This window comes from Leopardus geoffroyi, chromosome C3, assembly GCF_018350155.1.
Source record: "Leopardus geoffroyi isolate Oge1 chromosome C3, O.geoffroyi_Oge1_pat1.0, whole genome shotgun sequence".
Lineage (NCBI taxonomy): Eukaryota > Metazoa > Chordata > Mammalia > Carnivora > Felidae > Leopardus > Leopardus geoffroyi.
Window position 1 is genome coordinate 44,780,959 of NC_059338.1, and position 11,517 is coordinate 44,792,475.

At 46.5% G+C, this 11,517-nt stretch overlaps 1 protein-coding gene across 3 annotated transcripts in view; it reads right to left on the minus strand.

Moving 5' to 3' along the window:
* Positions 1-6,271, minus strand: part of NCF2 (neutrophil cytosolic factor 2) — a 33,012-nt gene extending 26,741 nt beyond the window's left edge. Inside the window, exons 1-2 of one of the 3 annotated variants that reach the window (XM_045452649.1) lie at positions 5,882-6,271; positions 3,833-3,915 (exon numbers count right to left, since the gene is read on the minus strand). In XM_045452649.1, coding sequence (XP_045308605.1) covers positions 3,833-3,915; positions 5,882-6,055 — 257 coding nt within the window. In that variant the 5' untranslated portion in view covers positions 6,056-6,271. Of the gene's footprint in view, positions 1-3,832; positions 3,916-5,065; positions 5,195-5,881 lie in introns of those variants that run through there. The other 2 variants (XM_045452651.1, XM_045452650.1) reach the window with 2 other exon arrangements.
* Positions 6,272-11,517: the final 5,246 nt, after the last annotated feature.

Here is an 11,517-nt window from a genome sequence, read left to right on the forward strand (position 1 = left end):
CTGCTAAAAACATTGGGGTACAAGTGCCCCTATGCATCAGTACTCCTGTATCCCTTGGGTAAATTCCTAGCAGTGCTACTGCTGGGTCATAGGGTAGGTCTATTTTTAATTTTTTGAGGAACCTCCACACTGTTTTCCAGAGTGGCTGCACCAGTTTGCATTCCTGCCAACAGTGCAAGAGGGTTCCCGTTTCTCCACATCCTCTCCAGCATCTATAGTCTCCTGATTTGTTCATTTTGGCCACTCTGACTGGCATGAGGTGATATCTGAGTGTGGTTTTGATTTGTATTTCCCTGATGAGGAGCGACGTTGAGCATCTTTTCCATGTGCCATGGCACTCATTTCAAAATAATCTCTTCTAGCACTTTCCCCTTTCTGCCTTGTGTTATAGGTATTAGTGTTTGTGACCTCTTTCTCCCTTTTAATTTTTAAGTTCCTTAAAGCAGAGGGTATATTTTGCTTGCTTTTAATTAATTCCATAAACATTTATTAACTACTATATTAGACATGGGAATACAAGAGTGAATAACTAAAGATTTCTCTTGAGAAACTCAAAGAGTAGTGAAGGAGATAAATATATAAGCCAATATCTGTCACCGATGTTATTTTCTTCTTCTTTTTTTTTTAATTTATTTATTTTCAGAGAGAGAGAAGGAGAGTGAGCAGGGGAGGGGCAGACAGAGGGAGAGAGAGAGAATCCCAAGCAGGCTCTGCACTCTCAGCACAGAGGCCAATGTGGGGCTCGAACCCACAAACCTCAGGATCGTGACCTGAGCCAAAACCAAGAGTCAGTAACCCCACAGATGTTATTTTAAAAGACACAGAAGAGGGGCACCTGGGTGGCTCAGTAGTTTAAGCATCCAGCTCTTGGTTTCAGCTCAGGTCATGATCTTACAGTTTGTGGGTCTGAGCTCTGCATCAGGCTCTATGTTGACAGTGGGGAGCCTGCCTGGGATTCTCTCTCCCACCCTACTGTCTCTCTCTCTGTCCCTCCCCCATGTGCTCTCTCTCTCTCTCTCTCTCTCAAAAAATAAATAAACTTTTAAAAAGGTAAAAAAAAAAAAAAAAAAAAAAAAGAAAAGAAAGAAAAAAAGAAAAAGGCACAGAAGAGAGTGGTTACTGCCGTAGTGGTCGAGCAGACTCGGGAGAATGCTTGCAGGGTGAGTGAGTGGGTGGGCAGCTGCGGGACCACATAGAAGCAGGCCAAGGAACTTTATCCTTCAGTACTAGAATCCACTGGAAGTTCTTTTTTAAATTATTGATAGAAAGCGAGCGCGTGTGCACACAGGCAAGGGGCAGAGGGAGAGAGAAAGAATCTTAAGCAGACCATGCTCTGCGTGGAACCTGACGCAGCACTTGATCTCATGACCCTGACCCTGGGATCATGACGTGAGCCCAAACCAAGAGTCATAGACACTCAACTAACTGAGCCACCTAGTTGCCCCCCGCTGGAAGTTCTTAAGCAGATCACATTTATTTTTTTAAAGATCACTCTGGAATAAGTAAGACAAAACTAAGGGATGAGAAACCAGTTTGGAAGTGATTGCAACAGTCCTGGTGAAAATGAAGGTCTAAACCTGATGGAGAAAAACGGGTGGGTTTAAGAGACATTTGAGAGGTCAACTTGACAAGGTTTGGGAAAAGAGACATGCTGGGTTGATCCCAGGTAGAGATTTAGCAGCTGGCTGGCTACAGGTGGAGGTCAATGCTGTGGGAAAGGGTGAGATTCCTAACGGTTCATGTACGGATTTTTAGGGGACACAGAACCCCCTGAAATTTTATGTAGAAGTATGTATGTGCTTGTATGTGCTTTTCTGGAAAGATAGCCCATAAATTTTGCCATTTAGCTACCATTGCTATTGTGATAAGAAGGGAAAGTGTCAAGGGCAGAGCCTTGGGAGGTGGGGACACTAATGCCTATGGATCGAGCAGAAGAGACAGCTCAGAAGTCCAGAATTGTGGCTTATTTATATTATTTCCTCAGTAGATAGTTGCTGAATTGAAGATAAAGTTTGGTAGATTTTTTTTCTCTCAGACTTAACTATTATCAATCACAGACTAATTGAATCCTAGGTCTCATTCCTATATCTTTCTAAGATCTCTGCTTCACTCAAAATCCAAGCCTTTCTGGGACTTCTGGGCATTTTTGTGTAGAAATTTCTTCTGGGAGCCTTCCCTCATTGCCAATTGTCTCCCCTCATTATAGGCTGTTAGAGCTAATTAAAGGATGGCCTTAGAGTTCGTCTTTTGAGATTTCAGACTAACTGGAGGATTTGTGCTCAAGCCTCCCTGCTCATTCCATCCATCTGGAGAACATAGGGATGAGGGAGTGGGGGGACAAGGAGAATAAGGAGAGAGAATAAGAAGGGAGACAGGCAGGACGCCACCAAAAGCTAAATGCTTGTATATATCTTCCTTCAATCCCAGGCTTTCTCTCCCTAGATAGCCTCTGTGTCTGTGGTTTTTCTTCCGGGAAGACTTCACTCCGGCCCTTCCTCATTCAGGTAATTGTGTCTACATCTTGGAAGTCCTCTGAGCCTCTAATGGTTGCCCCTAGCAACAGCTGAGCACAGCAGCTTTCTAGGCTCTGTTTCTGATAGATCCTACGATCCAAGCCTTTCAAGATTGCCCAGGATGAGAGCCCAGCCGTTCCCCAATACCTGGATGTTCTCTGCTATTTCCCCATTGCCCTGCCTCACCTGCTGAGCATTCTCTCTCTCCCTCTCTCTCTCTCTCTCTCTCTCTCTCTCTCTCTCACACACACACACACACACACCCACACCACACCACCCACACCATGACCTCACCATTTTCACTGTTTGAAAGTTCTTCCTTAGGCTGAGCCAAACTTTCCTTCCCTAGAACTTGTGCCCATTAATAGAACAATTTCTACGAAGGGAGGTTTGCCATCCCCTAAGACATTTTAAATTGATGCTTAGGATATTTTTCCTTTGCTATTTCTATGTCTGTTTGGGGGGTATTGGGAGGTGAGGAGTGGGAATTGAGATTAGCTTTCATTTTGCATTTATGTAGTGTTTTACTAATGATTTTGTGTTGACTGTAAACATAGGAGAAATACAGATAGGCTGATAGAAGACAATAGAAATCCCTAAAATGTCACCAACCCAGAAAGAACTACTGCCAATGTTTTGGCCTATGGCCTTCCAGACCATTCTGTGAAACAGAAATGGAATTGTGTTATACATATTGAACTCTGTGTTTTAAAATTTAGCGTCTACTGTGAACTTTTCCCCATATTAATATATAAGCTACTTATTTATCTGTATTAGTATATCCTTATACATATGTTAATAGTTTGCATTGTCATTTTGGGGGCCAAACTGTATTTCACTGAATGGATTAAACCAGGCTTTTGTAAACACATTCTGTGGAAATGCAGGAGGGCCTTGATGTGGTCTCATGATAATCCTCATTGTGTGATAACTCAGTACCTCCTCCGAGTAGTAGTAGACCATCACGGGTATTCCCTTGATGGCCAAAATATTTGCCACCAGCACTGCCCAAGCTATGACCCATCAGGGATGCTGGTGGGGCATCACACCTGCTGAATGGAAGGCCTACGTTACGTAGGCTTGTTGTGCGCTAAAACACAGCGGATTTATAACTGGGAGGCAGGCTTTTGTTCCCTCCCTCTTTCCCTGGGGAGGGCTTCTGCCTCATGCTGACTTTTGCATAACTGCCAGAGAAGTTCCAGTCACACTTCCCAACAGAAGCTGGAAAGATACTTCACAAACACCAAGCCCAGCAGCACCAAGACCCTGTCTGGGCTTCTCTGCAAACTTCCCCAGCTTGTGCAACACAAACCACTTACTTCTCTATCCGGTAATAGAGCATCCCTCTTTGGAAGTAGGCCACTGCCAAGTGCTTGTCTCGGTTAATGCTTCTGGTGAAGGCCTGTGGAGAGAGAAAGGATCTGTAGGTGGCCAAGGACTCAGGCGGTGAGGAATGTGAGATGAGCCCAAAGGGAGAGGCAAGAAGGGTCATGAGAATGGTCCGGATCTTGAAGGTGACAAGAGGTCAGACACCTCTGTAAAATGGAGATGTTAGGGGCGCCTGGGTGGCTCAGTCGGTTAAGCCTCCCACTTGGGGTCAGGTCGTGATCTTGCGGTCGTGAGTTCGAGCCCCGTGTCAGGCTCTGTGCTGACAGCTCAGAGCCTGGAGCCTGCTTCGGATTCTGTGTCTCCCTCTCTCCCTCTGCCCCTCCCCGGCTCATGCTCTATCAATCTCTCTCTCTCAAAAATAAAATTAAAAAACGTCAAAAAAAATTTTTAAAGGAGATGTTAGTATCTGAATTTCAAGATTACTGACTGAATTTCAAGATTACTGACAATTAGATACGAAAACAATTAAAATGCTATTATTTATATGTAGTATTATACTTATTTAGTAAATAAAATTATGAAATCAAAATAATAACAAGAATGCATGTAAAATGCCAGTAGTAAGGACGGAAGCAGGAAACCAAGTAAAGGCACGGAGAATGAGGGGCCCAGAAGCTGAAGAACTGGAGGACGCATCTATGCAGCGAGAGGAAGGCCCGGCAGTGAGCCAGCAGGGAGGTGACCGGCGACCCCTGCACAGCCTCACCAAGGAGCCCCTCCGCCGAGGGGGGAGCAAACAGCCCCTGCTGGCATAGCTGTGCCCAGACTGGCTGCTGTGCTCAGCCAGCCTCTCCCCCGACAATGTGCTCTTTGTCTCCAGCAGCCCCCGGAATCTGGGGTGCTGTTCACTCAGCCTCTGAGAGGAGGTGGGGACTGAGGTCCTCCCCTGGCCAGATGTGAGGTCCTCGCCTCTGCTCCCATCTGCCCCCCTTAGACCTGACATGAACTTGTCAGGCTGTGTGGGTATTCCAAGTGTCTTCACTCCTCTCCCTTTGCCCACTGGCTGGTCACAGTCACGACCAGGATGGCTGTGGGAGGAGCTCTGGCACTAAGGGTGCTGGGGAGTCTGTCCATACCCCCTTGCCAAGACTGGCCATAAACGGGGAAAATAGCATTTACACGGTGGCGTGAAGCGACACAGAATTGAATAGTTGCTGCCTCACCTAATCCTCATCTTTGTCCCTCTCAGGAAACTGAGAGTCAGGAGTCTACGTGACTTGCCAGAGACCAAGGTCTAGAGAGAGGCAGAGCTGGCAATCGAACCTAGATCTTCTGCTTCCAAATTCCAGTCCCTCTCCAGCTTACCCTGACGAACCCAAAGAGTGATCACTGAGAATGCTCAACCCTACACTAGGGAATATGAAAGAGAAAAAAACATTTGAAAAAGATGCCATGACACCCACAGCATGCCCTCGGCAGACATCGTTCATCAATCACAGTATGATTTCCTTCTGGCAGCCTCAGAAGCCCCCCAAAAAGTGGAAGATTAATGAAAATTGTCACTTGAGAGGAAATCTATGTTTCTTAAGTCCCTCCTCTTGATCGCAAGGCTGGCAAAGCTCAGGCACACGAAGGGGCTTTCTAACCGGGTGTGAAACAGTGAGGTGGAGCTCTTGTGGCCAGCAGGAGTTCAGAGAAGGAAACAAAACCAGGGGAGTCTTCATAAAGGTGTTAAAGAATGACTCCAGAGCGATTTGAATTTAATATACGGACAAGAAAGGAGAACAAAACCCACAGTGAGTGGTTCCCAGCCCAGAGCCCAATAGAACCACCTGGGGAGCTTTTAAAAACTAACGCTGCGCAGGCCCCTCCCCAGGCCAATTCAATCAAGATCCCCGGGGGTGGGGCCTGTGCAGCTCTTGCTCTTTCAAAGCTCCTGAGAGGTTTCTAAAGCTCTAAAGCGCAGCCCGGATTGAGAACCATTAATTACACGGCACAGAGGAGGCCCCCGGTGAGAGGGGAGAGGGGCCTCCACTCACCTTCTCCGCCTCGGGCATGTTGTCCAGGATTGTGTGCATGCAGCCGATGTTGAAGCAAATCCTGGAGTGGGGGTCCTGGACTGCAGTGAAGGCGTCCAGGGCTCCCTTCCAATCCTTCTTGTCAGCTGCCAGCACCCCTTCATTCCAGAGGCTGATGGCCTCAGCCAGGGACATGGTCAGGCGCAGGCCAGGGGGCTTGGGGGGGCTGCCAGGGGACAGGGAGAGGGCAAGCTGGTGTTTCCCTCAGCGGGGCCGCTCCCAGACCCTCGCTTGCCTGTTGCGGTGCTCAGAATGTGCTCCCTGAAGACAACCTCTCAGTGTTGCAAAGGTTCAGGAAATGTCCCCACCTTTTGGCAACTGACGCACAATCCTAACGTGAGAGAAAAGGAAAGAGAGAGGGAGGGCAAGTGGGGGCGGAGTGTGGAGGAGAGGAAGTACATCAGATACTGCCTGCCATGGGTCACTTCCCCAAAATGCTTCTGCTCTGTGTCCCAGCTGGCTTCTCTCTTCCATCCCTTGCTTCGGGGCAGCTTCTGGTCAGGTCTCTGCCCCCAGGCTCAGGGCCACCTCCACAGGTGGATGCACCTGCTTGGGCCTCCGTTTCCATATTGTTATTAAATGAGGGTGTTGGGGGTGCCTGGATGGCTCAGTCTTTTAAGCCTTTGATTTCAGCTCAGGTCATAATCTCACAGTTCACGGGTTAAAGCCCCTTGTCGGGCTCTCTGCTGTCAGCACAGAGCCCGCTTCAGATTCTTTGTCCCTGCCTCTCTCTGCCCCTCCCCAACTGGTTCTCTCTCTCTCTCTCTCTCAAAATAAATAATAAATTTTTAAAAACTTAAAAAATTGAGGGTGTTGGATGATAGGATAGTTCTCTTCAGTCCTAAATGAATTCCTTGCTCACTTTCTCACAACCTCATAGACTGTCTGGATAGATTTGTTTTTGATCTTGAGCGAAAACAAGCAATTAACAAATTACTGAGACAGGACGGTCTTGGGTGTCCACCTGGATCTGAGATAACTGTTATGAACTCGTAGGAAGCTCAGAGGGGACCAATCTCCCACAAAGGAAGAATTCTGTGTGGCAGGTGAGGATAATAAAATCAAAAAATAAGAAACAACAAGGAGCCGGATCAGTGAGTTAAGTGTCCGACTTCGGCTCAGGTCATGAAGGTCATGATCTCCCGGTTTGTGAGTTCAAGCCCCACATTGGGCTGTGTGTTGACAAGTGAGGAGCCTGATCAGGATCCTCTGTCTCTCTGTCTCTCTGTCTCTCTCTGTCTCTCTCTCTGTCCCTCCCCAGTTCTCTGTCTCTCTCTCTCTCTCAAAAATAAACATTAAAAAAAAGTTAAAAATTAGGAGCCAGATATGACAGTGAATTATGAATTCTTTCATCCCTCTGTGAAAAACTGAAGACAGGAGGAGTCTCGTTGATAACTAATGCATTCCTAGTCTCCACAAAAATGGGTTTAAGATTCCTTTCCTTGCTGTCCTGGAAAAGGAAGGATCAATGAAGCCTCCCTGGAGAGTAATTGGGAGCAGAGAGTATAACTAATTTTACTTGCTCGATCCTGACTTCTTGTTAACATTGGTTCAAATGCATGTTTACGAGGATCAACTATTGTTCTGTAGTAACCAAAAGAACTCACAGATTATCACTAACCTTCCCCAAACAGCCCGAAAACAAACTTTAAAAATGTACCTTCCATAGGGTTTGCAGGACCGACTGAGAATCGAGAAGGTGTGTGTGTGTCTGTATGGAGCATCCCCTGTGTTTGGAAGCCCTTCCCACCTCACTCCTTTGCCTGGAAAAGCCCAGTTAAACGTCCCACTTCTCTGCGATCTCGCCGCACAATTCAGGTAGTAGAGAGAATTTTCCCTTACTTTGAATTTCTTTTAATGTTTATTTATTTTTAAGAGAGACAGAGATAGAGTGTGAGCAGGGAGAGCAAGAGAGACAGGGAGACACAGAATCCAAAGCAGGCTCCAGGCTCTGAACTGTCAGCACAGAGCCTACTCGGGGCTGCAGATCATGACCTGAGCCAAAGTTGGACGCTTTGCCGACTGAACCGCCCAGGCGCCCCTCCCCTCCTTTGTACCACCTCGTCCCTAACACTTAGGCTGTATTTGTTGCAGTTTATTTCTTTTTTTTTTTTTTCAACGTTTATTTTATTTTTGGGACAGAGAGAGACAGAGCATGAACGGGGGAGGGGCAGAGAGAGAGGGAGACACAGAATCGGAAACAGGCTCCAGGCTCCGAGCCATCAGCCCAGAGCCCGACGCGGGGCTCGAACTCACGGACCGCGAGATCGTGACCTGGCTGAAGTCGGACGCTTAACCGACTGTGCCACCCAGGCGCCCCTGTTGCAGTTTATTTCTGCATCTGCTCAACGCCTGCGAGCTGGGCCATGGCTTCTCATGCTAGGACCCCCAGAACCACTGTTCAATTAAGTGATGAAGGGATATCTCAAAAGGAAGTTAGAAATCATTGGCAAATGACTGGCAGGTGGCAGTGATACTGGGAGGAGATACTGTGACTCCAACCAGTGAATAATCAAAACTTGATTAGCATGTATGTTGATTATTACTAGGAAAACCAAGTGTTAAAAAAATTTTTTTAATGTTTATTTATTTTTGAGAGAGGGGTTGAGAGAGAGAGAGAGAGAGAGAGAGAGAGAGAGGGAGAGGGAGAGGGAGAGGCAGAGAGGGGAAGACAGAATCGGAAGCAGGCTCCAGACGCTGAGCTGTCAGCACAAAACCCAACCTGGGGCTCAAACTCATGAAGTGCGAGATCATGACCTGAGCCAAAACTGGACACTCAACGGACCGAGTCACTCAGGAGCCCTGAAAACCAAGTGGTTTTGTAGCTAAGCTAGATTTTATTTAAACTTTTTGTTGTTGTTCCTTATTTTTTTATTTTATTATCCTCACCTGCCACACAGAATTCCCCTTAAGCTGACCCCCATGACTTTTCTAGCCTTATTTTCCGGACTGTGCCTTCACAAAGCCCTACAAACTCTCCCACTTGTTTTTGTCCCTCTAGGTCTGCATTTCCTGCCTCTTTGCTTTGGCCCAAGCCACTTCATCTCATGTCTGCACCTTCAGACCCACCTTGCATAGCGCCTGCTCAAAGATCACTTGCCTTCAGAAGCCACCTGGAAATAATCAGGCTCCCCCGAAGCCCGCAAACTGTGATCTCACCTTCTCCCATGTGACACTTAATCACTCTCCCCCCAGAGAAGAGTTATGTGTGTGCACCTGCATCTTGGCCCCTCACACAGACCGTACACCTCCAGGGGGCAGTCCCGGGACAGCCCCATCCTTGTATACCCAGAGCACCAGAAATACTATTCATACTCAACTCTGTCCACATTCTTGCCATCCCTCCTGTTGCAGAGCCTCTGTCACTCCTCCCCTCTCCTCATCCCCTCCATCCATTCTCCCACTGCAGCCAGATAGGTGTTTTAAAAGACAAGTCAGATCACATCGTGCCCCTGTGTTGAAACCTTCAAGTGCCTTTACATTGCTCTTAGAACACAATCCATACTCTTCCTGCTGCAGAGAGGACCCCCTGCCTGCTGCCCCATACTCTTTCTGTGCTATTTTCCCCTGCCAGTCCCCTCTCCCAGTCCCATCTCCTTCCCGTGTTCTCGAAAGAGACCTGTTCCGTCTGCCTGCAATGTTCTTCCCCCAGCCCTCTACCTGCTCGTTTCTACTCATCTTCCATGTCCTCTGAATGGCCTTTCTTGACTGTGACCTCTCTGTGGTCACCCTACTGTGTCTCCCAGCCATCGATTCTCTCTGATCATGGTGCTTTTTTTGTGTTTTTGTTTTTTTGTTACATTTTAAAAATATTTGTATTTATTTTTGAGAGAGAGGAAGAGAGAGAGAGAGCAAGCATGATCTGGGGAGGGGCAGAGAGAGAGGGAGGCACAGAATCCGAAGCAGGCTCCAGGCTCTGAGCTGTCGGCACAGAGCCCGATGTGGGGCTCAACCCCGCAAACCACAAGATCATGACCTGAGCCGTCAGACGCTTAACCAACTGAACCACCCAGGTGCCCCTGTTTATTTGTTTCTTAAGGAAGCTCTACACCCAACACGGGGCCTGAACTCACGACCCTGAGATCAAGAGTCGCCCGCTCTACCAACTGAGCCAGCCAGGTGCCCCTCGTCAGTGTTTGTCCCAGTTTGTAACTTCATATTGTCGGTGAGACTGTTTCTATGGCCCTTGCAGAGACTGTCATTATTACTGTCCTTAATTACAAATTATTGATACTGTTAAGAGATGGCCTTCTCAGCCACTCTTCATTCCCCTTCCTCTATTTGGTAGAACCCCACTTTTGTTGGAGTCTCCACTCTCCTGAGGCCATGTGCTCCAGGGAAGATAAACCCCCGGTGCTGCCCCAGGGAGTGGGTTCTGACTGGTTTAGACACAGGCCTGAGATTTAATTCTGGTTAATAAGACATCAGGGGAAGTCGGCTAAGGATTTCTGGGAGAGAGATTTTTTTCCCCATTAGTGAAAGACACATGGGAAGAAACAGTAGCTGTTTCTTCCCTAGACAGTGTTGCGAAGATGTCCCTAGAACAGTGTCAGCTTTCTTGTCACCATGAGGAGAGCCAGCTAAGATTGTTCAAGCCAAAGTCTTAAGGAAAGACTAAAATGGAAACTAAAATAAAAAACTGGATTTTTAATGATGTTAGTGAGTTCCTAAATTAATCCATCTTAGAGCTGACCCACCTCAGGACTTCTTGTTTGGCGAGATAATAAATATATTTGTTGTCTGAGCCATTTTAATGGGGTTTTCTGTTAGTTTAAAATATTTTGACAGAGGGGAGCCTGGCTGGCTTAGTCAGAGGAGCGTGTGGCTTGTGATCTCAGGGTTGTGGGAGTTTAAGCCCTACATTGGGTGTATAGATTACTTAAGTAAAAACTTTAAAAACAACAACAACAACAACAACACATTCTGACAGATATAGCACTGTATTCGCATTCCTAGCATAGCACTCGATATAGTAGGTGTTCAGTAAACATTATTTCTTGAATAAATTTTGCTGAGACATAGTTTGGATAAGAAAGTTGCAGCTCACTACCTTTGAAATTACTCCAACATTCTGAATAAGCAGGGTTTATGTCTCAGTGGCTAACAGGTCACAAAACTCATGTTGCATGCTTGCATTCAGCTGGAAGGTAAGAACATTCCCAGTGTTTTCCTTTCTCTCTGAGGGAGAATCCTGGGAAATCGAACTTATTATTTCCATTATTCCTTGTCACTCAGCAGTTACCTCCTGATCCCCACTTTTAGCATTTAGTGTTTAATTGTTCTTTAATTTTTTAAAAACTACATCAGACTCTCTCAAGCTCTTCAAAGGGTAGAACCATGTCTCGATTTTTCTTCATCTCTGTTCACATTTAGTATAGATCTAGGCAAGTGGCAGGTGCTGTATAGACTTTGGCTAATTGGGCAAATGAATCAAAAACTAAAAAAATTGAATCCTATTTGAAAAACATAATTTTATAGAGTTTGTCAGTGTCATCTTATTTGTATAAAGTGAGGTACAATCATAACAGTAGGGAAAAATATATCCTTTCTATGACCTCAACTCTAACAGCAAGTGAATATTTACATTGAGTTCCACA